Source organism: Babesia microti, chromosome IV, assembly GCF_000691945.2.
Source record: "Babesia microti strain RI chromosome IV, complete genome".
NCBI classification, from domain to species: domain Eukaryota; phylum Apicomplexa; class Aconoidasida; order Piroplasmida; family Babesiidae; genus Babesia; species Babesia microti.
Window position 1 is genome coordinate 1,167,346 of NC_034969.1, and position 27,876 is coordinate 1,195,221.

At 40.0% G+C, this 27,876-nt stretch overlaps 9 protein-coding genes across 9 annotated transcripts; 6 read left to right on the forward strand and 3 right to left on the reverse strand.

The window, feature by feature from the left end:
* BmR1_04g08040 (molecular chaperone DnaK) lies at positions 417-2,549 on the forward strand (the record flags this gene model as incomplete). The annotated part of the gene is made up of 3 exons (XM_021482656.1): positions 417-1,668; positions 1,790-2,475; positions 2,496-2,549. The coding sequence occupies 3 exons, from the start codon at positions 417-419 to the stop codon at positions 2,547-2,549; spliced, it is 1,992 nt and encodes a 663-aa protein (XP_021337201.1).
* Positions 2,808-5,078, reverse strand: BmR1_04g08045 (hypothetical protein; the record flags this gene model as incomplete). The annotated part of the gene is made up of 1 exon (XM_021482657.1): positions 2,808-5,078. The coding sequence occupies one exon, from the start codon at positions 5,076-5,078 to the stop codon at positions 2,808-2,810; it is 2,271 nt and encodes a 756-aa protein (XP_021337847.1).
* On the forward strand, positions 5,588-7,083 carry BmR1_04g08050 (peptide chain release factor eRF subunit 1; the record flags this gene model as incomplete). The annotated part of the gene is made up of 5 exons (XM_012794749.1): positions 5,588-5,673; positions 5,694-5,848; positions 5,869-6,029; positions 6,050-6,636; positions 6,771-7,083. The coding sequence occupies 5 exons, from the start codon at positions 5,588-5,590 to the stop codon at positions 7,081-7,083; spliced, it is 1,302 nt and encodes a 433-aa protein (XP_012650203.1).
* BmR1_04g08060 (conserved Plasmodium protein, unknown function) lies at positions 7,275-11,761 on the reverse strand (the record flags this gene model as incomplete). Its single annotated transcript, XM_021482658.1, has 6 exons — positions 7,275-7,646; positions 7,667-7,776; positions 7,798-7,913; positions 7,935-8,059; positions 8,080-9,213; positions 9,350-11,761. 6 exons carry the CDS (start codon positions 11,759-11,761, stop codon positions 7,275-7,277), a joined length of 4,269 nt encoding a protein of 1,422 aa, XP_021337848.1.
* Positions 11,762-12,411: 650 nt separating this feature from the next.
* BmR1_04g08065 (hypothetical protein) lies at positions 12,412-14,062 on the forward strand (the record flags this gene model as incomplete). The annotated part of the gene is made up of 2 exons (XM_012794751.1): positions 12,412-13,856; positions 13,903-14,062. 2 exons carry the CDS (start codon positions 12,412-12,414, stop codon positions 14,060-14,062), a joined length of 1,605 nt encoding a protein of 534 aa, XP_012650205.1.
* On the forward strand, positions 14,439-18,677 carry BmR1_04g08070 (ATP-binding cassette transporter abc3; the record flags this gene model as incomplete). The annotated part of the gene is made up of 1 exon (XM_012794752.1): positions 14,439-18,677. The coding sequence occupies one exon, from the start codon at positions 14,439-14,441 to the stop codon at positions 18,675-18,677; it is 4,239 nt and encodes a 1,412-aa protein (XP_012650206.1).
* Positions 23,482-25,273, forward strand: BmR1_04g08080 (GPI-anchor transamidase; the record flags this gene model as incomplete). Its single annotated transcript, XM_012794753.2, has 3 exons — positions 23,482-23,869; positions 23,890-24,096; positions 24,117-25,273. The coding sequence occupies 3 exons, from the start codon at positions 23,482-23,484 to the stop codon at positions 25,271-25,273; spliced, it is 1,752 nt and encodes a 583-aa protein (XP_012650207.2).
* On the reverse strand, positions 25,294-26,723 carry BmR1_04g08085 (conserved Plasmodium protein, unknown function; the record flags this gene model as incomplete). The annotated part of the gene is made up of 3 exons (XM_012794754.1): positions 25,294-26,074; positions 26,123-26,506; positions 26,527-26,723. The coding sequence occupies 3 exons, from the start codon at positions 26,721-26,723 to the stop codon at positions 25,294-25,296; spliced, it is 1,362 nt and encodes a 453-aa protein (XP_012650208.1).
* Positions 26,853-27,852, forward strand: BmR1_04g08090 (small subunit ribosomal protein S5e; the record flags this gene model as incomplete). The annotated part of the gene is made up of 4 exons (XM_021482659.1): positions 26,853-27,227; positions 27,248-27,435; positions 27,457-27,679; positions 27,700-27,852. 4 exons carry the CDS (start codon positions 26,853-26,855, stop codon positions 27,850-27,852), a joined length of 939 nt encoding a protein of 312 aa, XP_021337849.1.

Here is a 27,876-nt window from a genome sequence, read left to right on the forward strand (position 1 = left end):
CCCCACTCACAATAATGACCTGTAACAAGTCAAGTTATATTGAATTTTTAACAGCTAAAAATTTCAATCTATTCGATTCAATGACCATTTGAAAGTTTAAGTTATACTGTTTGAGTTACCAATTGATTATCTGTCACTACTTAATTAAGTTGTTACATCTATCTGTTAACCCTGAAATCGACGTTCAAATTTGTGGTAATAACTCCCGTTTTACTCAAGAAAGTAGTATCCTTTCTGATTTGACTGTTTCACTATCCTTCTAACAGAGATTGTAATGCGTTTACTGGAATTCTTCTATCCTAACAACTGCGTGTAATAATCGATTGTTTTCATCACCAAACTGCTATCTAATACAAACATTTATAATCTATTTTACACAAAATATTTTCAAATAAGTTTACTACTAAAGGTTCACAATGAAGTCGTTATCTTTAATACGCCCTTTTGGCCGATACATATTCAGGCAAGACATTCTGTACATCTTCAGCAATAAGGAGTACATAGGAACTCTACATGATTTTAGGCGTACTTTCTCTTCAAAAGTCACTGGAGATATTGTTGGTATTGATCTAGGCACTACTAATAGTTGTGTCTCTGTAATGGAGGGCTCAGTTCCAAAAGTTATTGAGAATAGTGAAGGTATGAGGACCACGCCCTCAATAGTCGCCTTTACTGAAGATGGTCAAAGGCTGGTGGGTGTGGTTGCTAAGAGACAAGCAATCACCAATCCTGAAAACACACTGTTTGCCACTAAGCGTTTAATAGGCCGCAGGTTTGATGATAGTGCAATTAAGAAGGAGCAATCTATATTGCCATACAAAATTGTGAGAGCTCAGAATGGCGATGCATGGATTGAAACACATGGCAAACAATATTCTCCTTCCCAAATAGGCGCTATTGTTTTATCAAAAATGAAGGAAACAGCAGAAGCTCACTTGGGTAGACCTGTGAGAAAAGCAGTGATAACGGTACCCGCTTATTTTAACGATTCACAAAGACAGGCGACAAAGGATGCGGGTAAGATCGCAGGTCTTGAAGTTTTGAGGATAATTAACGAACCAACGGCAGCTGCGCTTGCCTTTGGTTTGGAGAAGAATGATGGTAAAACAATTGCAGTATATGATTTGGGCGGTGGCACCTTCGATATCTCTATCCTGGAGATATTGGGCGGTGTGTTTGAAGTAAAAGCAACTAATGGAAACACTTCATTGGGGGGCGAAGACTTTGACCAGCGCATACTACAACATTTGGTGGATGAATTCAAGAAACAGCAGGGAATAGATCTCAAGAAGGACAAACTAGCACTTCAGCGTCTAAGAGAGGCATCTGAAACTGCAAAAATTGAATTATCCAGTAAGACCCAAACTGATATCAATTTACCATTCATTACTGCGGATCAATCTGGGCCGAAACATTTACAAATAAAACTAACCCGAGCGAAGCTCGAGGAGTTATGTAATGATTTATTTGAGGGAACTGTGGAGCCATGTCGAAAATGTATGAAAGATGCTGGAGTTACTCCGGATGATTTGAATGATGTTATTCTTGTGGGAGGAATGACCAGGATGCCTAGGGTTGGTGAGATTGTAAGGAAGATTTTTGGCAAAGAACCTTCGAAAAGTGTAAATCCTGATGAGGCGGTGGCAATGGGCGCGGCTATTCAGGCTGGTGAGTCTTTAACTATAAACGCATTAATGGGAAGAGTAGTGTATAATGCAATTTTTATTACTACGCTATAACATAGCGCCGTAAATATAATATCATACTATGCTGTACAATATTAATATAGGCGTGCTAAAGGGCGAAATTAAGGATCTGTTGTTGTTAGATGTCTGTCCGCTTTCATTAGGTATAGAGACACTGGGTGGAGTTTTTACTAGATTGATTAATAGAAACACTACAATACCCACGAAGAAGTCACAAATATTTTCCACTGCCGCTGATAATCAGACGCAAGTGGGAATCAAGGTTTATCAGGGCGAGAGGGGTATGGCTGCTGATAATCAACTGTTGGGCCAATTTGACTTGATTGGTATTCCCCCCGCACCAAGGGGTGTCCCGCAAATAGAAGTGACCTTCGATGTGGACGCTAATGGGATAATTAATATATCCGCTGTTGACAAGTCTACAGGCAAGAAACAGGAGATTACCATCCAAAGCAGTGGAGGGTTAAGTGATGAGCAAGTGGAGAGAATGGTGAGGGACGCAGAGGCCTTTAAGGAATCCGACCAGCAGAGAAAGATGGCTGTGGATGCGAAGAATGAGGCTGAAACGCTAGTTTACAGCGTCAAAAAGCAGCTGAGCGATTTTAGGGATAAGATATCACAGGAGGATGTCAAAGGCTTGGAAGAAAAGACTGCAGCTCTGGAATCAGCTATGGCCGGTGATGATGCAGAGAAGATCAAGCAGGCCACCAAAGACCTGCAAGAACTGTCCTGGAAAGTATCAAAAGACATGTACCAACAGCAGACTAAGGTATCCAGTAACTTATTTAGGCTGAGTCGAGCGATAACACTGACGGAAGTGGCTCTGACAACAAAGATAGTTGATAGTGATCTTTATGAAATTGCATTTGACTAAAGTGCAGAATTATCTTATAGTTATGTTAATTAAGTAGTTTGTTGTTCAAATTTTAATGCTGTTAAGCTAGCTAGTAGATTAACTAATGTTATAACTAACAAAAGTAGAAAATTGTTAAATTATGGCAATTGAATCATCTGTCGTGGTTTAATGTTGCAACGTGTCTGAATGCGATAATCAAAAAATGTTAGACATTGCAATAACTGTTAACGGATAATTCTTGATTATTATTGTTGCCTGGGCGTTATTACCAAATCAATAGTGAATGTCGTGGCACAAACTTGTTTTTTAACTTCCTCCCTAGAATGAAATGATAACAAGGTCTGGTAAACATTGTTTTCAAGAGACGATGTTTTTTGTATCTCCCCCGATGCACTTTCAAAAAGCAGCATTCCCTGTTTAGACAGTCTGTGAAGATATTCTTCAAAGTATTCAAGTCTCTTTTGCAGGCCAAATGGGCGATCCATCATCTTGTTTGATTTGCTGCGTTCAAATTTATCAACGTTATCAGTGGCAGATATATTGTTTTCATCAGATTGTAAAATGGTAAACCTAGGATCTACTGAATCTGTAGATCCCAATTTGTCGAGTTGTGCCTGGATTCGTTTATTGTAATTTTGAGCTGGTGCACTGGTCCATAGAGTGTAAGCCTGGTCAATTTTGCTATATGGCGTAGTCATGTAACGTCTAAACCTGCCAATGTTGGTTATTATCTCTAGTAAACTGTTGCTGATATTTTTACTACCATTTAAAATCAGCTGGTTGATAATGGCTAGGATAGCAATTTCGGATGTTTTCAAGACTTCTAAATCTTTATAGGTGTCACTATTAGCATGGTGTAAGGATATATGTGACATTTTGTTCAGGTCAACTATTTGATCACTTAATCTATTGGAGGCATCTTCGATACCACGCGGATAATGTCCCTTAGATTTATTCCATTTGTAGTTGTGAAATGTTGACCTATCGTAAACAGGCACAAAGGATGTGCCTCTAGGAAGGGGGACTAATTTCCTGGTTTGAGTTACATATTTGTCACATAAACCTCCCCCGCTAGTAGTGGCACTATCAGATGTTAATATTGCCGTAAAAGGTAGGCTGCCAAATGAATTCAAATTAAATTTGTTGGCAAATTTTACAACTGAATTGTGTGAGTTGGGTAGGTCCATTAGGTGAATGTATGCTAATGATTTCAGGGTCAACCCCCCAATGCTTGACACTAGAGAACTGGGCCATTTGTGCCAAACAGATATACCCATATGAAAAGATGCTTCAATCATTGCTTCTTTTCCTGTTAAACTTGTTTGTTTAAGTTTTTCTATGGCTGTATCGATGAAGTAATTGGCGATTTCGTGTGGTATTTTTACAGCTATTGCTAATTTAAGTATGAATCTTCCAAACAACTCCCCGTCCACAGACTTATAACATCTAGTATAACCCCCTTTGTATTTATTGGGGCTATAGTCATAGACTATGGCTTCAAACAAATTATTAGTAGCAAACTTGCCAAATACCACAATCTTGCACAAATCAATACTATTTATCTTGTCCATGCCAATGGCCATTAATGGCTTGTATTTGAACCGTCCAGTGTACCAAAAATAAGCATTGCCTATTTTTTTAAATGATACATGACGATCTTCGGGCCAGTGCTGTCTAAAAGAAATAAACGCATCTCCAGGCATATCAAATTCTCCCTTTTCCATCAACAACATCCTAACGTATTCCCTGCTCATATTCAAAGTATCTTGGCCACAATTACTTGTAACAGTAGAAGCAGGTTCAAGTAAAAATTGTTCAAGTTGCTCCAGCAATGGATCATGTCGGATGCCCAATTCACTTAGCCACTGAACCAAATTGCCAATTGAAAAATGTGAATCGTGAAAAGAAACTATTCTTCCGACATCTGTGATTAGGTTGGCCAAAGTTATTACCGATTCCAAACTATTCATTTGGTGCCAATGCAAGTAGCAAATAGAGTGTAAAATTTGTTCCAGCGGAAAGTGGGTGCCATAGTCAATGGTAGATGTTGCTAATCTTGTTTTAAATATGTCACTTTTGATACCAAGTTGTATTAACGGTAAAGAATAACCGGAAATCAGCTCAGGTGGAGATAAGATTATACATTTTTCTAGAAACGGCACAATATAGAGTCGTAACAAAGATGATTTTGTCAGCCAATTGGTGAAATTTTGGTCTTTAAAGGAAAAAAGAGTTTGTACAAATGAATGACTGAGGCGGTCATGGCCAATTGATGTAGGTATTAGTTTTAGCAATAAGCCAAACCTCTTCCTACCCCTAATTCCATTGATCTTCAACTTGTTCAACGCGGCTAATATGTGTAGCAACTCAAATTTGTTGTTGCTTAAATGGGTAGCCCTGCCGATTAATAATTTGTTCCTAGGAATAACTGCAGTATATTTTCTTGAACAAATTTTAGCTAGATTGACATTAGTTTTTAACGGTACATTTTGATATAATTGTATTGTGCGCATCATTGATCCGGGCAATTAGATAGGGAGATCCCTGTGAATTAGCAGAGGGGGAATTAAGTTTAATCAACTTATCACGAGTAAAAGATAGGTCTACGGCGCTAAAGACATGATTTTTGCCGCTATATTTAAGATCTAAAATTTTTATCGCCTCTTCTACTGCCATTTCTCTTGTTTCACCTACTAATCTGGTGTTATTTATGGTTTCAATGTAACCTTGTCGAACAGCTCTAAAGAGAGTTCCGCCTGCAACAAACATTACATGGCTCAGTACTTTCACTAAGGGCCGGATAGGTATCATTCACAATTTTGTTTTGGGGTACGATAACTTATCATACCATAGCATGCTGGTATAGAGTGATTAATCACGTCAGTCCAGTACCCCCTCTAATACGGCTACCCTATATCATATACTTAATACCGTAAATTGGTACGCCCTATACATCGGTATACTTTGTTAGCATTTAATGCATATTCTGGTAATTTTGGGTTATTTGTGATAAAAATTGAATGCCATGAGCTATAGTGCTGAGGAGACAGATGCCAGCATTGAGCAGTGGAAAATACTGCGTCTAATTCGCAACTTGGAATCAGCCAAAGGGTAACCAATCATTAAATCAGTAACGGAACCAGTATGATCAGTCTGATAATAAAACCCAAAGATGAAATAGCGCGAATCAATAAAATGTTGGCTGATGAATTTGGTACCGCAAGCAACATAAAATCCCGTGTCAATCGATTATCAGTTCTATCGGCTATAACATCCACTCAGCAAAGTAATAACTAATTGATATAGAATTGAAGCTTTATAGGCAAACGCCTCCAAAAGGATTAGTTGTCTATTGTGGTACAATACTGACCGAGGATGGAAAGGAGAAAAAAGTCTCTCTCGACTTTGAGCCATTTAAGCCCATAAATACATCACTTTATCTTTGTGATAACAAGTTTCATGTAGAGGTATACAAAATATAATTTAGGCGCTGAAAGAATTGTTAGAAAGTGATGAAAAGTTTGGATTCATTATAGTTGATGGTAACGGGGTTTTGTACGGTACATTACAGGGTAACACTAAGGAAGTTTTGCATAGCTTTACAGTTGATTTGCCAAAAAAACACGGAAGAGGTGGTCAATCAGCACTCAGGTTTGCTAGGCTTCGGTTGGAAAAGAGGCATAATTACGTAAGGAAAGTTGCTGATATTGCCGTTCAAATGTTTATCACCAATGACAGGCCAAATGTATCAGGACTAGTTCTCGCTGGAAGTGCAGATTTCAAGAATGACCTAATGTCTTCAGACATGTTTGACCCAAGGCTTGCAGCTAAGGTGGTTAAAATTGTGGATGTTAGCTACGGTGGAGACCATGGTTTCAACCAAGCAATTGAATTGTCAGCTCAATGCCTATCAAATGTCAAGTTTATCCAAGAAAAAAAAATCATTAGTCGGTTTTTTGACGAACTGGCACATGATACTGGTAGGTACGTTTACGGGGTTCATGATACGATAAATGCCTTGGAAATGGGCGCAGTAGAGATGTTAATCGTTTATGAAGCACTAGATATTCAAAGGTAATACAATACAGTTAGTATATACTGTTAATGTTATTGATGAAATACCAGAGTACTACTTCCATTTGATTCTCATGCATACCATCTCTGGTGTGAATGTTCATTTGAAAAATGGTTTTTTCACTATAATTCAGATTACAAATGCGTAACCCTGTGACCGGTGAGGAATCTGTGATAATCCAAACCAGCGAAAGGGATACAGAAGCCATGCGGGACCCGGTGAACAATGTGGATTTGGAGTTGGTGGAATCTATTCATCTGTCAGAATGGTTAGTCAACAACTATCGCAATTACGGTGCTACACTTGAATTCATCACCAACAAGTCGCAGGAAGGGTCACAATTTCACCGCGGTTTTGGTGGGATTGGCGGTATTCTTAGGTACAAATTGGACATGAGCGAATATGATTTGCCCGTCAACGATAATGATTTTGACGATTTCATCTGAGTGCAACTGTACATTTGATCCAAAACGCCGCAAAGTCAGTTACTAAGTACTATTTGGTGGGTGCCGTCAATGCGCCTAGTGGTATACAGAATTTATATTGAATTGAATTTATTTTTTCAATATACACTATCCGTATATTCTGAAAGTAGTGCATTGTAGTTTGGTAGGATCTAATACCCTTTTTGGATAATTTATTGCAGCAAGTTGGAGACCAGTCTGGTCCACTTGCCAATATTCACGTTCTTCACGCCGACCTTATCCACGACCCGAAGCTTAACCTGATAAGGCATGTACAAAAAGTGTCTGAGCGTATCTACATTTACGGCTAGGGAGTCCTCAGCAGTTAGGTTGTCCAAGGGCTTTACGCAAATGCCCATGGGAAAGTCCATGAACCTGGCCACGGCCTCCTCCAGCAGCTTAAACAACTTGATTTGGTGGGCGGTATATATTCCGACCTTTACCACAGAACCGTCGGCAGCGAATGAATAATTGATGTTGTAGCTAGACCTCCTAAAGTGCAGTATCTTCCTGTACAGTTTCACCTGAGAAAGGGTAAGTAGTTTCTATGTTACATAAACGTTACGGAGGAGGTGATTTTATCCTGCACCAGCGTGTCTGGGCCCGCGGCACGCGCTTTTTCTAGACTAAACGATAGCAGGTGCAAGTGTGAATCAGAGTCTGCAGCTATGATTGCTGAATGAAAAACACTATTACCAAGAGAATCATCGCATACTGTGGCAGAAACAGCCAGTACCGGTAAAGTGGTTGAGACGTTTGTCGAGGCAACACGACAAATTGCACGTGTATCAGAAGCCCCAAAATGTCTGTACCTTTATTAAAGCAACGCTTACATGAACAAGCCCACGCCCTTGAGCACATCTCCAGCCACAATAAAATTGTCAATCATAGAGATATCAGTTACGCAAAAGGGCATGTCGCAAAAGGCGCCGCGAATGAAAGTTCCATTTGAAATTTCCTGGATGAACTGTTTTTTACATGCATAAAAAGGCGAGACCCAACAGAATGAAAAAATTGGTCACTGTAAACAACTGCATGTATGGATGATTTGGAATCCTTGTCCAAGACTTCTGTCGTCACTTCATCCAAGTAGACAGTGCCCAAAGATGTGTCCAGTCCCAAATCCCGCTCCTCTATCACGTCGAGGCAAAAATTATTGTAAGGGTTGTTGGGCCAGTCCAGATCGCCCACAGCAGGCTTTATTGACATGACAGGGCCAGAGAATTGCCTCTTGTGCACTAATTCCAGAGAATTAGTACTGAGATTGTCTGAAGGATCGAAAATACGGTCGAGATCTAATATATAAAACTCACCAATGCAATCAATCATCTCGCCCAACCCCTGAGCCGTCCCCACTAACAGCATTTCCCTACCGCCTACAATACCAAACGAAATTGACATGACTTTCGTGAATGGAGGTAATTCATAATACCCGTAGATGACTCCCTGTGATGCCAAATGGCCCACACAAATCTTGTAACGATCGCATGAAATGTTGCAAGTATAATCCTCGCAAGCATCGTTTGACTGACCCAAAGACAACAACTCCAACTGAGTCAGAAGCAAAGAATGAGGTTCAACCCTAGAAAGTAACTCGGTGGCCGTGATTTTTGAACCAAATTCCGAGTGCAAATGGTAAATCTGTTCGCCAGCCCTATCATCCAGCACCCCTCGCAATAACTCTGATATTGGGCACCGTTTCCCCATCGAAACCGCCCATAATTTCCCCACGGCACCGGGAGCTGGCTCAGGTGATACCCTGTGGCCATCAGTGAGGTAATAGCATCTAATTGACGTTGCAATCTTTGTGAAGGAGACGCTGCCGTCGAAAGATAGCTGATTGTCAACCCTGTCAACATTTGACCAGAGCTGGTATGGCATATCGGCACAAGTTTCCAGGTGTCCAACGCTAAAATCAGACTGCTTAAATGATATCCAGTCGTTGAAAGGTGTTATTGGGCGGGTTATAGTATCCAATGTAAATATTGACAATCCCCCCTCGTCAATACCCAAGTATGCAACTGTAGTACCTAAACTAATCGGGTGTAACTGTGAGAGCAAAGGGGATTTTAAAGGAATGTAATCTTCGGAAAAAATGTTATCAGTACCATCCTGCATCAAACTGAACATATAATAAAAAGCCATCGGTTGTTTACTCCAATTGAACGATCGTTCTAGGTTAACTGACTGAAGTTATGCCACTTAATGTTCATGTGAGGAAACAACCGTAGACATTTTAATAACTTACACTGAATCTCAGAGAAGGAAATTGCGGTAGATGGATGCGGTGTAAGTGGCAATCATTGTGGGAAACGCTCAGCTGCAAATAATAATTCGTGGCAGATATAGTCACCACAGAAGGCCTATTTGGTAGTTTGAGTGGTTGCGATATTGTAATAGGAACACATGGAACCAGCGCCATGCAATCAAATTTCTTCAAGATGAAGGTGGTTAGGGCCCCTATCTCCATGCCAGTGTTAGACCGGTAGACGTGTAGTGGAAACCCAGGCTCCGCTATTATCAAAGTGTACCCTAGGTCCATGTCATCAATATGCAGTAAATTGCACTGGATGTGATTGTCTTGGCGCTCGCTGTACGGTACGTACGGTACGTAGCGGAAATTATCAGAGTGTCTCAGTACTGAACCATTTAGGTGGCAATGAAACACGCCTTCAAAAGTTCTGCCATCGTATATGGTTAGGGCTTTATTTATGATTCTGCAAATGTACTCGTCATGTTCGGGGCTGTGGCTATCCCTATGCTTGGAGATCTGTATGTCATTTCCAATGGTAACAACGCTGCCGCTTCCGCTGCCACCCGGAGATGTGATTAAAACTCGGGGGCAGTCGCATTTATTGATTATTTGAGCTGTTTCTATTGGTAGATCGACCCTGGCGACGAGGTATAGCGGTATTTGGGTGTATAAAATTCCAATCAGATGGCATTTGCCGGCGAAATTTGTGGGTTGGGCCACTCCGCTGGGTCCAAAAATTGCCAGAAATGCTCCAGTGTCCGCCTCTTTGCTGCGTAATCTAGCCATATCAAACCCAACCCCCCCCGCGATCCTAACCTGCACGCGTTTTTTCCTCCTCCCCTGAACCTTGTTTTCATTGTTGAAGGCCTTGCCCAGGTATCCCCTGAGCATGGGTACGGCCACAATTTCCCTCGAAATAAACGCGGAAGCTAGGCAGCGGCATTCGTCACAAGTTTGCATGGATTCTTGCACCGCGTGTGTTAGGATGGAGATGGTCGTGGGTTGAGCATCAAAAACCGTGGCATCGATCGGAATCGTGTAATCACGAATGACAGGGGCAGACGGCTCAATTGTTGCAGTGAAATTGTCAAGCGTATGGATGTATATTGACATCCCAGCCCCGGAGGAGACCAGCAACTGGGTCGAGTAGTTGCATATCATGTGCCAGATGTTGGCATAAAATGGCGGCCTGGCTAATGCGTTAAAACCTTGACATATATATTTTCCCTCTGCATTTATAGCCAGGCTGATTAGGATGATTGGAGCAGCAAACGAGTTCAGCGGTAGCAGGGCTATTAGATGATCTGTAAGGGCTTCAACGTGGCAAAGCTCCAATTCGACAGGTAAGTCCGCCAAAACAGAGTTTCCAAGGGTAACATTGGTGCGGAATAGGTAGAATTTGCTGGTGATTACGTCAAAGCCATTTGTCGTGTATGGGTTTACCTGTATCAATCTATCGTGGCATTGTACAATCACCGAGCAGTCATTGCATGCAGATTGGGGATCTTTGCCCTGGGGGATCAGGTTAAATGCGTCAAGAGGTATCCCTGTTCTGATTGAGAGCAGTGAGAGTGACCCATTTACCTTTGACACTGAAAAGAAGAGCACGTTGCTTGTGCCTTGAGGCGTGTGAATTCCCACTTTTTCTGGGCAATTAGACACCAGTATGGCGCAAACATTATCTGAAACTGCGATAAGTGACTTTATCACCACATTAGGGCCCGCTCTATCACCCTCGGCCTCACTGATCCCCTCTCCGTCCACCATAAATTTTATACTATCAACTACCATCAGGGGTAGTATGGGTTTATGCGTAGAGCCGTTATCAGAATTAGAGATTAGATGCGATCCCTTCAAATTTAGCGACTTGTCTCCCTCCATGAATTTGCCAAATTCAACAGTGAGCACGTATAGGTAGTTGACTGGATAGGCCAGCAAGATGCTGTAGAGTTTCTTTCCTCCTCCCTGTAGATTTATGCTTAGCAGTGGCGAAGCTCCAGAAAAATTACTGTTCCACATCATGTCTTCATGGAGCGATTCATGCTTCTCATCTTTTGCGGGTTTGCAAGAGTCAATTTGCGACAGTAAGAGCTGGTGGAAGTGGCCTTCTGCCGATGCGGAAGCTATGACAAGTCTGTCTCCTGGGAAAAGAATTGTTATGGCGTCTAGCGGCTGCTTAGAAGTGCCCAGAGCGATGCAACCTGGCACAGTAGCGATCGCGATGGGGTGAGCGTGTAGGTCGGTGTCTGCGACATATACAACTGCAGAGCTGAGAATCCGATAAAGTGTCAGCTTGGTCCCATAAACTAACACTAATTCTACGCAATCCGCCGCGGTGAAGCGGCCGGAGGCCAAAAAATCCGCTTCGGCAGCCCGAGCCACGCTTCCCACGGCAACTCCGACCATTGCCTAACTGTAGGGCCGTCTCGGCTCTGGTGCTTATTTACTGACAAAATAAGCACCAGCCTGTCAATTCATCGATGTGCTGTTACTCACACTATTATTTGCAAACGTTAGTTGTACCGCGAAGAAACCTCTCGCATCTGTAACTAAAGTTTAACTTTACGAACGGACGGACGTGGGTATAGTGCAAGGGTGCCATAGTGGCCATGAGATTCCATAAGTGGCAATGTGAAAAGCACGCACCAGTTGTGTATAGGAATGTATAAATCATATATGTGTGTTGTTACTTTAGATCAAATATTTTTTTAATCGTGCGCGAATGCCCTAACTAATCATTTCGGTCACTGCCACCTCCAGAAAAGAGGAGGAAACAGTGATCATAAGAGGTTGCGAGTGTATCAGGAATTTTACTAGGTTTTATGAAATAGTGTAATCCGAACGCTCAAATGGCCGTCTCAAGTGCCATTATCCATAGCGCTGTCCGCCAAGGTATCATATTCATCTCATATGCTAGTGGAAAATTAGCTGTCACATAATTGTAATAGCATTTTAGCATTGCTAGGGGTAAATTTAACACCACGGTGTGACAACACAACACAACAACACAACACGACGAGTGTACTAGCTGGTAAGTTGTGATTGTTGTGACTGAAATGGAGAACGGTCTGACGTTTGAATTGGCTGATGGCTGTAATGTAGATGATGATAGTTTTGCGGATAAAGTGCCGAACTTCTGCACGCCCTTTCACATGGACATGGACGACATCGTGCTGCCCGGTCACTACTGCCTAATGCTTTACAAATTTGCCACAGCTATGATGACTGTTAGATCCCCTGCACAATGTCTATCTGTTGCCCTCCGCTACATACGCACCTCCCTCAAATTGCCCGCAGTTGAAATTGTTCTGCCTGACCCGGAGAGGGACGAGGCGAGCGAGTGTTACTCAACGGACAGGTTCGAGGCCCAGACTCCGCCAGAGTCCCGCGCACAGACTTCCAGTATGCAGTCTATCGGCTCGAAGATCTGGATCGCCCATACGCTCAGCGATAAGGGCGAGTCCAAGCGGAAACTTGTCCAGCTCACATCGGGTGTATTCAGCCTGGCGTTCAGGCGTCAGGTAATGGTTTATGTTGCGGACGTTGGAAATGACGTTAGGGTTGAGATGTTGTCTGATCTTCACTTTGACTCTGCCTTTCCTGGTCGGTCGATGTTGCTGGTACCGATCAGGCCTAACTCGTACGTGCAATCTGGGCTGTTGGTTCTGCACCTTTCACAGTCTACATGGCAGGCTCAGCCCATCGGATTGGAGGGCGTAATATGCGGGGGTGCCGAGAGGGGCGAGGAATATGAGGAATGTGGCGCTGCAACGTCCCGAAGCCTATCAGTGCGTAGCCTATCAGTGCTGGTATTTCCCGACGCAAGTGGCATAACCAGTCGCGAAGAGTGGTTTTTCAAGCTCTCTTGGGAGATGTCTTGCACTCTGGGGAAGTCATTGGACTATTCTCACGAATGGAGAGATTTGCTTTCATCGCGCGAGAGGGCGGATGGGCTGCTGGCACTGATGCAGTCTCTCTACGCCGATAGGTTGGGCATTCAGTCCAGCGTGGTGGCGCTTACTACCCACGCAAAAAAGTTGATTCGTGCTGAATCGTGTACTGTGTACATCGTGGACAAGGCTCATCACCAACTGTGGTCAATTTCTTCTGATGATGGATCGCAAGTTTTTAAGCCCCTGCATTCTTGTTTACCCGGCAGATGCGCACTAACGGGGCGGATTATTTCTTCTCACGAAATTGACTGCGACAGATCCTCCAAAGTGTCGGAGTCGGATCGCCAAGATGAGCACTACTACAGCGAGAACTCTGACTCATCCGAGCAGGCATTGGAGAGGGAGAGCGCGCACGTGACTGAAAGGTTATGCGAGGAGGCGGGATCATTTTCACAGTCCGGTCCGATAGAGGTGGTTTGCATGCCAATAATGAGCAAAGATTGCTCCAGGGTTTTGGCGGTGATTGAGGCTGTGAACAAGAACGATCCAGATATCGGGCTTGCCTCGTTCACTCCTGAGGATATTCACATATTGGAGGTTTTTGCAAGGTGAGTACCGTTTATATGACGCATTTTTGACTAATATGTGACGTAGGATTGTGGGACCTCAGTTGGAGCTGTCTGATTTTGCCAGCGGTTGTTCCAAGGAGACGGAAGCTGGGTTGGCATTTAAGTTGAACTCGAACTCTCAGCAAAAGCTGCCAAGGCGTGTTCCGCCTGAGCAATGCATTTTGGAGGAAGAGGATGAGAATTAGCCCGCACGTACACAAACTGGCGGGCCTGGTGTCGGTTGTTCTGCGGGTGATTCACCCCTACAGAATCTAGTTATCTCTATCTATCGTGAATTAGGGTCCCTGTAACAATAGACATCGTAATTGTAGTTTCGCGCACAGTGCTAGATAAATAAATTAGATAGCTTCAACTGGGCGTCTGTTGGGCCGTCGGGCTAGTGCCCAACACGCACCGATAGTTGAGTCCCAATTTGACCAACTATAAAACCCAAAAGCAGCCAGTTAGCTAATAACGGCCGGGTGATCTTAGCATTGATCCATAACGTAAATAAAGTAATGAGAGGGCAAAGTACTCTCTCTAGAGGCCCTGAGTGGCTCTAAAAGGGACGGCAATTACCTAATGAACAGCTTAAAAGGTGAATTTTACAAGGGAAAATCATCGGTGGGTGTAGAAGACAATTGTTTGGATTTTTTTCGCCGCGTAAAGTACCCCTCAGGAGTCTGCCCAAACTTTTACAACCCCTCAGTACTCAGCTGCGTCTTCTTCCTATGGGCCGGACGATTTATGAAAAAATTGTTGGGATCTGATGTTTCGTTTTTGGACTATCCCCCGCAACCAGATCCTATCGCTGTGAGACAGCGCCAATTTGAAGTCTTCAGCATAATCAACACATACTTAGCCGAACATCGTGTAAAGCTCTCAAAACGCCAAGATAAGGGGAAGCCTCCAAGAATTGTCCTGAAGTCGGTATGTGCCGTCTTCTGGGATAAAATTCTGCTATTACTCCTATTAGCTGTTACGGTCAATATACTAAGATCAATTCAATTGTTATTCATAAAATGGTTCATAAAGTCATTTTCAAATGATTCAAAGTCATCCTTATGGTCAATTGCCTATATTGCAGGGATACTAGCGCTGCTGTGTTTTAAAACGATCATGGCGCAACATATGTATTTCTTCATATGCCGGTGCCAGGCAGCGATCTCCTCCGCAATGTCCTATACGATCTTCCGCCTGGGCGTTTCCAGGCGCAAGGAATACCATAATTGTAATTGTGGGCAAAGGACATACGATAAGGTATCAAGGAGGCATCTATGCAAGTGGGATAGGCTCTACCTGCGTCGGTTCGAGGTACAGTTAGAAGGCCCAGATGATAACCTGTGCAAACTTGGGGCACATATAGCCAAACAGGATCGCATCAATACCAATACGCTCTGCCCTGCGCAGCAAGCCCAAGGCGATGAACTCTCAAAGTCAATGTATATGTTTTTTTATGGAGATACGCGCTCAATTTGTAAAATGCTTCAAGTGCTTGTGGCATTGACTGAATTCTCCACACAACTCGCATTAAGTTATTTTTCCATCTACTTTGAGGTGGGAAGAGATGGTACATGGGCAATCGCGGTCCCACTCGCTGTTTTGGGAATAGCAATCGCAATAGAATTCATATATGCGTACCTGATGAAGAAATATCTTATAGCGCGGGATAGCCGTGTTTATGCGTCTTATAAGCTTTGCGCAAATGTCCAGTCCGTATTAATGCAGGGATTGGGACAGGCATCGAAGAATTTCGTCGCAGCAAAAAGGCGAGAAGAGACAAAACCATTAAACAGAATGTTGTGGCTCATTTACGTTGCTGCGTGGCTGTCTAGTGTGGTACAGTCGCTCTCGATTGTTCCTATCTTTATAACGCTTTTATATGGCGAAGACTCCAAGTTTAGCCCAGAGGTTGCGGTTACAGTCATCCATGCAGTTAAACTCATAAACTCACACATGAGAGAACTTCCCAATATCTTATGCGTCTTTATTGATGCGTTAATATGTATGGACAGGTTGGACAGCTACCTATCCGAGAGGAGTCCTGAAAAGGGGCCTCCCGCTGGTGGATTTTGTGCCAGCCACTACGGTGATCATGAATTCGAGCTGGCCTTCGATAGGGCTACATTAAGATACACGCCGGGTATCACGCCTGCTCTGAAAAACATTAGCTTGAAGCTGGTTCGTGGCGATGTCCTCATCCTCTGCGGTAAGGCAGCCTCAGGGAAAACATCGCTTATAAAGGCTGCTCTCGGTGAGCTTGTGCTATCGTCCGGTACGATGGCTGTATCATCGTTGCGCTGTGGTAGGCGAATTTACTACGTACCCCAAAAGCACTATATTCCAGCTGGTACGTTCATGTCGGCATTGGTGGGTAACTTCCCCTTTGAGCGCGCAACATACATCCGTGCGATAAGTGTCGCTGAGCTTTGCCAGGACTTGGAGAGGTGGGAGGAGGGGCATGATCGGGCCATTGACGAGAACGCCAATTCATTGAGTGGTGGTCAGCGCGCGCGTTTGTCTCTTGCCAGGATGATTTATGCATTTTTGATCTCACGTCATAAAGGCACATCCAACCCAGCTGGCACAGGTGGAGCTGACTTGGTCTGCCTGGACGATGTTTTTTCCAGCCTAGACTTGTCAGTGTCTGTGAAGATATTTCAGAATATATTCGGACAGCATGGTGTCTTTTCTGATGGAGACGTGTGCGTGATTATGTCAATGGACCGCGGCACGCTAAAGGCCTGTTGGCAGATGCTCTGTGATTTTAATTCAGCAACCCTTAATTGTAGGGTTTGTGAATTGGAAGATGGTGAAGTTGTTGGGTTCTCTTCTGTCGAAGATTTTATTGGGTTAGACATGTCATCTTCTCTCCAAGTTTCCTCACAGACGCCAAAAGGGCACGGCTCTAAGCCGATAAGGAGCTGTTTGGACCCCATAGACTATGATTTTAATATTAAAGGGGTTCTAACACGACGAGTGTTATCCATGTACATGGTGTACTTTCGCCACTCGGGTGTTTTCTCAGTGACTGTAGCGTTTTTGATGTCACTTATTGCGTATTGTATCAAATCTTACTTCGGTTTGGCGGTTGTGGGCTGGTCTGATCAGGTTTTGGGGCGTTCTGTATCCAAGGAGCAGTCCATTGCTTTCGTTTCAAAGCTAATGATCTTTTTGGCGGTGGAGATTGCTGCCTTGTTTATAGGTATTATGTTATGGTGGCGTTGTGCTATGTCTGCGGCCAAATGTTACCATGATCGGCGCATTATTTCACTCATACCCCGCAAGGGGGTTGTTACAAAGCCAATAGGCAAGTTGCTTACCGAGTTTACATTTGACCAGTTTGTTATTGACACACGGATTCATATGGCGCTGCTGGCTTCATTGTCACAGCTGGTGCACTTGGGTTTTCAGATTGGCAGTATTATTTACATATTTCCATTATCAGTGTTGGCTTTTTTGATCATTGCTATTCTTAGTTATTACACTATAGTGGGGAATTACATGCGGGTGAACCAGCGCATTCAATTCAATATGCTTGAATCGATGACCGGTGTGAACCTCACAATCAGCCAAGGGATTCATGGCATGGAGCTAGTCAGGGCCTTTGGGGATGAGGGTCGGCTGTTTGATTCTTTTTTGGATAGATCGGACTATTTTTATCGTACGCATATCATTAGGTGGGGTATATGTAGTTGGACTCTCATCATGTACACTTTGTTGGCGATTATTGTGTTCGTTCTGTTTGCTGTTGTGCCCATGTTTATATCGATATTTTCGTCTGGTCAGTTGGCTGGGCGTCCTGGTAACTTTGTCTATCTTATATCTTTATTTATCACAATCAACGATGGTGTTTCCAGCTTCATCTTATCTATGGGTTATCTCTCCGAGTATTTGTGTTCGCTTGTATCTTCCCACACTGAGGCCAAGGTGGGCCCCGCCGGGGCGGGTGGCCCTGCTGAGGCTGGTGTCCCCGGCGAGGTGGGTGGGTGCTTGTTGGACATCAGGGGCATAGTGGTATCGTACAGGAACCACGATCCCATGAGTGGAAAGGCGGCTCTCTTCAAATGCATTAGGGGTGTTACTGTCAGTGCAGATCCGGGCGACATTGTTGCGATTGCGGGACGAACAGGCTCTGGGAAGACTTCTCTGCTAAAGTCAATTAGGGGTATGTTAGGGTTGGACGCTGGAACGATCTTAATCGATGGAATATCCATTGAGCACATGTCTGATGAGTTGTTGACGGATACTATTGGCGTGGTGTCGCAATTCTCTTTTTATTTTGACGGCTGGACTCTCGGCGATTTTATCGATCCGTGCCAGCGCTACTCGGTTCAGAAAGTCCATTGGGCGCTTGGAGAACTTGGTCTTTTGGACTTTGTGCTGGGCAATGTGCCCGATAAGGACGAGTCCGAGGAATCTAGGCTTAGTCGCGCATTGGGAATGCCCTTCAGGATCGGGTCAAGTATTGTGTCTAAGGAGCACCAAAGGCTGAGGGATGATGATGTACTTATTTTTAACGAATCACATATTCGTCACCTTTCTTTTGCCCGACTCATTCTGGGCAGGCTTAATTATAAGGTAATCTTGATTGACGAACCCCCCAACCTGCAGAATTCCCTGGGCTCTTCACCTTCGACGCTCCGAGCACTTATTGCAAAATACCTGGGGCATTGTGCCACTATCATTGTGACTCACGACTTTAACTACGTCAAAATATGCAGCAAGCTCTGGATTATGAGTGAGGGGAAGGTTGTTGAGCAGCTTTCCCCCAAAAATATCGAAACCCATGTACAGTTTTCTCAGATCGTTGAAAAATGACGTTGCTTCATTAGGTTGCCAACTGTTAGTAATTGCCAATACATTGCTATTTTAATTCTCACTTGGCTGTATGTCGTGATGCTATGGTGCGTCATAGTTTTATTTCGGAATATGAGTCAGCGTTACATTAAGTGCAGGTAGACATTAGTATTTCTGCAGTTGTGTGTACAATTTTAATCTATACATGGTCAATGTATGGTATTTAGCTGCCGCTATATCGGCTTATCTGTGCTCACCAATCTTTCACTATAATTCAGTAGCTTGGCTTCAAGTGTCATGTACTATCGCCCTGTTGTATTGGTTCCCCGACTATTAAAATGCCAGAAGTGTCTGGAAAAATATTGGCTGGCGGCGAGGTAGCCAGGCTGCAATTTGGTGTGTAAAATCCAAGCGATTAATTGCAGATGGGTACACTTACAGCCAGAAAAAATCCGTATATCTCAATCTGGCATGATATAAGTGTGTGTTAGCATGTTTATTGTTTTGGTGCGATAAACAATTGGGATGGACCATATATGTGTATGTGAGTAATATTCAATTGACCAGTGCAATCGTTATCACGCTCTCATAATGCATCTGTTGAATCTCAAGCTATAGTACGAGGTGCATGATTTATCTATGCGATGAAATGAAGTAATGGATGTCATTTTCATACTCTTTTTATGGGTAGTGTTTATGCAACGCTATAACCACTGTATCTTCAACAAGCTGAAGCGTGTAATATAATGTATTTTTACTCGATCAATATATGTTCTCCTAATATCTTCAATTTCTTATGATATTAAACCAATTTTCACACACATATCTATGGTTCTCCTATGGACCATTATTATGGCGCTAAATTGCTCGCGATTGCTATTATAACACTAAAATCGTGTTTATGTTAATTGTGGTACATCTGCCATCTGCAATTCTATTATTTAACTAGTACCACAAGCTCAGATCGAATAGTTCAAACATATTGTATTTTGGCCATTTGCTAGTGGTTTCATCTGATTCTCATATTATTTTGTTGGTTTTGTAAATCTGTTCAAATAAATATACTATATTTGTAATCCCAAGTGTTTTTTATTATTACTTGTATCCATGCATAATAGATGCTTCACAATGATTTTTGCTAATATGCTAAAATGATGTGTTATATCATGTTAACTGCTTTGTTAATATTGTATCTTATTTGTAGCATCATTCGTTTTTTTAATTCTCTTATTTCTATGCATTATTTAATCTATAATAACTATTCAGTATATGTTTGTTGTCTTTTGTAAGAATCAACATTTCCTCATTGCATCTGAACATATCAATTGTATATGGATTTCTCAATTTACCTTTATATATTATCCATTTTCAACCTTATATTCATTGACTAAAAGTTTGTTTTTATATATGATTATATCATTATATAGTAGTTTTTAGATGTATTAACTTCGCCATATTAACGTCATATATAATTGTACATTATTGTCGATATAAAAATATTAAATTAATATTAACATAGTAAAATTAAATATTTATAGCTTCCTATATTAAATTCATACCATTTCAATCCTTGTTATATTTTCTGTCAAATTTCAAAATAATCTTCAAATAGGTTGTAAAATATGCCTATTAATATATATTTATACTTAAATAATTTTCTTTAGACAAATGATCATATTTGTTTCCTTCCAAGGGCAATTCATTTATAAAATCTTTATTTGTGATGTTTTATTATATCATAACCCAATATTTCCTTAATATTTTTGTGTTTTTAGCGTCATTAAAGTGAAAATAACACATTTATATGTTACTTCTCTGTTGGATGGGTGACATAATAAGCATGTGACTGTTTTCCCAATAGAGACAAACTGTTAATTATAACAAACTTTAACTTGTTAAAGGATTAAATTAAGTACTATTATAAAATTAATATATTGTACAAATAGTAATTTTCGTTAAATAATGCAATACTCAACTGCAATTTTTTATATTACATTTAATTCATGCGCTGCAGCAATAGATAGACATATATTTTAACATAATAAGTTATCACTACATTTTTAAGTTTGCCATTAACAATTTTACCATTTTTATTATCAAACAAGAAGTTATTCTAGATTTCTCTCTACTTTAAACTTAATTAATCAATTAATCAATCAATATGCGATTACTCCATTTTTCAGTATCATTATTACTAATACAATAATAATTTTCTGAAGCATTTTTTAAATTCAAAAAACCCAATAAAGCACCTTTTAATAATCACTGCAAGAAAATTTCAGTTTTATTAATATATCCTGTGAGACATTTTATATCATTTTCAAAATTCACTAAATCACCATTGAATCCTATGTCTATATATGCAATAGTATTATGATATACTATTTTATTTTTATGATCTTTAGCGCCTTAATTTTTGAAATCATATGCATTAATAAACATGTTTATATTACTGCATTTGGAACATTTTATAGTTCATTAATAAATCTAATTTATCAGTGTAAAATGATAAAACATAAAAGTAAGCTCTTACTATTATTAAAATTGTAGCCAAAAATATTTTTAAAATAGTGTCCATCAATGATCATTACCATTGTATATTACATGTAATATCATAAAAATTAGACAGATGTCAATGGAAAAAGAACGCTCAGCTACAATAAAAAATTAACAAGAAATAACAACTTGTTTGTTCCACAAAATGATTACTACATTACCATAAAAGTCTATACGCCAGAAAATGCTATCTTTTATGAGAAATGTGAATAATAAAATTGTTTGCTTGGAAAATGTTATTTCCGAAATACTTCACTTATTTACACTAATAAAATCTATAGAACTGTCATGACACACCATTTTTAATCTCACTTTTCGTTAACTAAAATACGAAACTTTCATAGATTATGGTTAGATATTTAAACCATTTAAACGCATTCGAACAATTAATCATTGTAACACATATAGTATCAGATATTCAAACCCACTGATGTGATTTAGTTTTTCTAATTTGTAATTTTGCCATAAATCATTTCTGATAACACACATTGTAAAAATAGAATTTGAAAGAATCAAAGATTATGTTGTGCAGAATAAACTTAGCTACTGTAAAGCCTAAATAATTAGTTTTTATTGCTTCTGTGATTAATGCCTCAAAATCACCTAAATGAGTTGTATACTGATATATTATACAATAAAACAATAAATATTTTAAACAAAATTTGCCTAATCTGTTAGAAAATATTTATTATATCAATGAAAAAAATATGATTCATGGTGATAAGTATGAGTTTCTAAATAAATAAGAATTTAGAACATTATATAACAATGATTAATTGGATGGAATTTCATGTGCAAATTCCCTATAATTTATTAAATCAAAATTTGACCGAAAATAAAAAACATAATAAAAGTAATTAATCATTCCGAATAAATTTATGAAAGTAGCAAACTTTGACAACTTTTATCTGCGAAGTTTTAAACAGTCAAGATGTTTGACTAATATTATAATATTTCTCATGTATTAGACAGAAAATATAATTTAGATTAAATGCGGAATTTTCTTATAATATTTTTAGATTTAACATTATGGTTAATAACACACTGATATTATACATTACAATATTTAAGGATTTATTAATGCAAAAGTATTTGTAATACGTAATTACTGAAAATTTTATCGATTTATTAAAGTTTAAATGAGCATATGTGTTATACTTTAATGGAGATATAAAAGCTTGAAAATTATTCTCAGGTTCGTTAGATTAAATAAAGGAAGAAAATAACATCCATTTCATTTTAGAGCAATTATTATAAGAATGAACGGAATTTTATTAATACTATTTAACATATCATTAATTTATGGTTATGAACCAACGGCATTGGAAATACCAAAGGGCATTTCCCATGAAGTTTTATTGGAACCAGGAGATAAAGTCTCAATAAAAATATGCAAACCTAAGAAATTGTTGTTAAAAACCCCCAAAATATACCCTGATATTAAAAAAAATCTAGTATATATTTCAAAAAGCGTACGTGCAACTATACCCCTAAATTTGTTAATAAGGGGAAATGCATTTTCTTTTGACACTTCCAATCTTAAATCATGCATAATAAGAATGGAATATCGCGATGATGTCCCATTAACTGCAACCAGAAGACTGGTAGATTTTTTATTTTATTATGATGATGGAACACAAAATTTGTCCGAAATCAACAAAAAGTATGTCCATGTCACATTAAAAATTAAAGATATGTACAATTATGGTTGCGATTTCAGTTTCTCAGGAGTCTTAGACCAATCAATAATAATTGACGTGTCAAATGTGAAAGAAAACCCAATACATAATAAAAAAAGTTTAGGCAACAGTGATAAAAATAATAGTAACATTATCAAAAAACGTAGTTGGGCGATAATGAAACTATTTAAAATATTTGGTATATCCAGAACCTCATCAAATGTATCGCAGAAACAGAGGGTTGGCTCAGAAATAACGAATGTTATAGAGAAAGGAAAAATATCAAAAATATGTTCCATAAGCCTAAAAACACTTCCATCTAGATCATTTAGTTTCTATTGCCCAGGACATTTATACCCACCTAATTGCTTTGAAGAAGCGTACATTAGGAATGAAGATGGAACGTTTGAATACAAAAAGATTGACGGGGCGCGCACACATTTTGGACATTTTACAAGAAGAATAAGAGTAAAAAACATTAAAAAAAATTTTGAAAGGGGAACGTGCGAATGTGTCGTGGGAAATGAGAGATACTTGATGGATGTTGAAGCATGAAATCTATGTGAAGTGACAGAGCACCACAATGTAACATGATTATATTTATATTTTTGTATATCGCACACAGTCTAATTGTGTTTGCAGTTTCCAACATACCTACAATAGTGGGACCAGATATTTACGAATTAAATTCAGAATTAGCCCTGTTAAAATCTTTAATAGTTACATCAGATCCCGAGTCATTTGAATACAAAAAGGCAATCATTTCATACAATAAATTGTCACTAGATAAACAAATAAAATATACAGAATCCGATTCTATCGTTATATCTACTTCCCGCCACTTCTACAACTACAGGCACGCCGGAAACGTCTTTTCTATTGTTTCTATATTGCGACATCATGGAGGGCATTCGATTAATCAAAGTCAAATAATTCTCCCTGATGATCACATTTGTTGTCCAATAAATTGTTTACCAGGTATTCACAGTTTGATTCAGGAAAATTATATATTGAAAGTGACATAAATGATAATGTCACCGGGGATTTGGATAATGTGAATGTTTTAAACGGCAATTTGAACAGATATGGTACAATCATCAATTACAGACGCGACAATCTTGATAAAAATAAACTTCGCTACATAATCACCCAAAGATACCCACCTTTTTACCCAAGAATTGCCCGTTCGCCCTTCAGAACAAATGGTACAATAAATATAATTTAGTGTTTTGGGCTGGTGTAATACCAAAACCCAACCTCCTTTTCTATATTACGGGCCATGGTGGAGATAGATACATGCAAATAAACCACAGAGAGTTTGTTTTGTCGCAGGAAGTTAACGTTTTTTTTTCGGATATAAACATCAAAAACGTATACTCCCGCTTCCTACTCCTAGTAGACACTTGCCAATCATCCACCTTTGTATCTAATATAGACAATAGAATACCCATGGGCTGGATTACCTCATCAATATATGGCCAAAGTAGCTTCAGTTTGCACAACAACCCCAAGTTAGCTGTGACAAATGTGGATCAGTTTACATATTACCTTTCGCACTACCTCAAGGATATTTGTGGCGCAGTTAAAGATGGAGTTGCTAGAGCGGCTATTTCACGACTATCCACATCCTCAATTAAGAGATATCTCGCCCGGAGTTTCATCACCTCAACTGTAGTCTCTAAAAATCTAACTGGATTATATATGTCAAATGACCCTCACTATAAGCCAAATTCTCAGTCATCCAACGCCAACGATAACGCAAATGATACTGAGAAAATGAATTTGTACCTGGGCCAATTCGTATTTAACTACCGCACGGTCTATGGCAATTCACATATTCTCCCTCTTCACTACAAATGGGAACGCGATTTGGAGCCAAATGAACATGTGAGACATTATAATTTGAACAATATTAAGGCTGAACTATTTAAGGAACTCCAGTGTTTGTCGGACGAAATACTTAAGGACATCGAAGTTAAGAATGCATTGGGACATTCAAATGAGTCTATGGAAGTGGGAATTCATGCGGGGGATGACTATCGCAACCAATACACTAGCACTTTTGGTCACTTGGATAAATCAATTAATTACACGAATTATGTGATCTACCCATTGAGGTGCCGTAATAAGCTTTGGTACTACAAAATCAAACCGCGGCCTGAAATCAAGAAATATCACCCGTCCTATTCATTGCTGGGCCAATACTACTCGTTTCCAGATCAGAAATACCTCAGTACTATTGGAACTACTATATATACTGATTACACAAATTTGAGTGACAAAAATTACTTGGAAAGAGCACCTTTGTATCTAACACTGCTCATTTACCTTAGCATAGCATGCAATTTGGCGTTGTATTACCAGCCCTCAATTTACAGCTAATACTACCTATTGTGATAATTTTACTTATGCATCGAAATCTCCATCATTTTGCAACAAATAGCATCTTGTATAGGCCACAAGTTTTCATAAGATTTGACCAGAGCCTGAAAATTCCCTAATATTGTAGAAGGTTTGTCACTTGATTTACTTGAGTTGCTAATGTCCATTCCAGCAAATATGCTTGTAGCTTCTGGCACAGTGGTCACCGATTTATCAACTCCCATACTAATTTTTTGCCTAATTGCATCATCTGGATTAATCTGTTTCTGAAAAAATTGTATAGCCATTTGTATTTGATGAAGTCGTTGAACCAGTTTTGCCATTGTTTCAAATTTTTGCTTAGCCTGTGTCGCCTCTGTGTCACATAGTGTTAAAGAATCCTTCTTTATTGTGCAACAACAAGCACCTACAAGACGCTCAAAAATAGATTTGGCTTGGGCAATTTCAACCTCTCCCCCAATTATAGACAAGTTATGCGATGTAATTTTGTGCAAGTTCATGTAGATACTGCTCATCACTTCCAACGATCCGGAACCTAGGAGCAATTCTACTTGCTCATTAAGATCAATTTTGTCCATGTGACCGTGCGATTTGAGCATTTCGACTGCATCAAAGTAGAGACGACATGACAACTTTAACATATCTCGTCCCATGTCAATATCACTCAAACTCGCAACCTTGTCAAATGGCAGTGACAAACACTCGTGTATTCGTGGCGTTATGTAGTCATACTTGTAATTTAAATAGGTTTCCAGATCCAACAAAAGCTGGTTCTCTAACTCACTACCCAGATGCACATGCCTAAATTACACATAAATAAATAGTTGCGCAAACATGTAAAGTGCTTACTTATGTGCCGTGGTTATGTGTTGTAAGAAACACGGAACCCAAGCCATAACATGTTCATGGTGATGCTCACCAGCTATTGATTGATATGAAAAGCTAAAAAGGACTTTTACGTAACTGGCTTTGGCCCTATTGCTTATGAGCTTCTGGCCGCCATGCAAATAGCTATTGACAAAGATAGCCAAAGAAGTATCCGTAGTTGCTATTTCAGAGTGCTTTTGGCACCAAAAGTACAGTACCAATTCGTAGGAAATTTGGTGAGGCATGTTAGGGAAGAGCTGCCGAGATAAAACTTGCAGGCTAATCACATCTTGGCAATTGAGCAAATCTTCCTGTATACAATCCACAATTGCCTTATTGGCAGACAATATTAATTTCTCATAGGAGCTAAGTGAATACGACTTTACCCGTTTCCACCATGCGCAACGTCTAGAAAATACTCATTGAACATCTCATTTGAAAGGGATTTACTCTTATACCCAAACCAAGTTTTCAGATCTAACCAAACTGAACATTTCCTGCTTGAACACAAACTCTCTAAAGGCCCTTCAGTTTGCACATTTGATGTGTTAACAGCGTATTTACACCCCTCCTCGTGCTCCATAGTACAGGCTCATATAATGTGGTGTAAGCCGCCGATTGATAGTGAATATATATATAATGCGTGACAAAGCCATCTATTTTATCTGAGGGAACGTTGCAAATTATTAAAAAACGATATGCATGCTGTACGATGACGATAGGGCGCGTAATTGCCGTGCACAGCTCCAAGGGAGGCGTGGGAAAATCTACTTTGACATGTTTGCTAGCCAAATTACTAAAGGAAAGGGATCTAAAGGTTGGGATCTGTGATTTAGACATCACAGGCCCATGCCTAAAGACATTAATGCCACCCAATCAGGATTTTGTCAAGTGGATCACCAAGCAAAGTACCCATATACGTTATGAAAATGATAAAATGAGCCCTAGGGATCCATTAGATACACTATACCCGTTGAGTACAGACGAAGACACTTGTTTGCCAGAAGATAATCAATACCTGGAGCCTTTGGAGGTAGACACTGTGAAACTAATGTCGATAAGCTTTTTTAAATCCCCAAAGTCACAGGTATTTAACTGCTTATCTAGGGATTTACTGCATTTAGAGGTCCTGCTAGCGACCAGATTTGTCAAATTTTACTCAAAAGAACCAATTGGGGAGAGCTGAACTATTTAATTCTAGACCTTCCCCCCGGGACAATGGATATCGTCTTATCAGCCTCCGAACATATAACAATTGATGGAGTTATCGCAGTCACTACACCGCACATTACGAGGTATAATCCAAATTTACACAGTCAAAAAATTACTGAAAGGGGGTTAAACCTGTTTAAACACTTAAATACGACTGTTTTAGCATTGGTTGAGAATATGGCCTACTTCCAGTGCAGCTGCGCTAAACACTTCATCTTTGGCAATCCGTGCGGCCAAAATTTATGTAAAAATCATAACATACCAAAATATATACAACTCCCATTAATTAGCATGTATGTTAATGTGTCAATTGATGATATGTTAAAGGTTAGTTAAATGTAACGTAGGATACTGTGGTTACCAGTGAGTTATATGAATTAGTTGACCATTTGATAAATTATAAGTGGGAGATTAGTAAAAAAATTTCATCCATAGCAGTGGATGACACTGATAATTTTGATTGGTATATGCCTAGTGGTATGAGATTCCGTATGGGGTGACTTAATCATAGAACTGACTGGGCA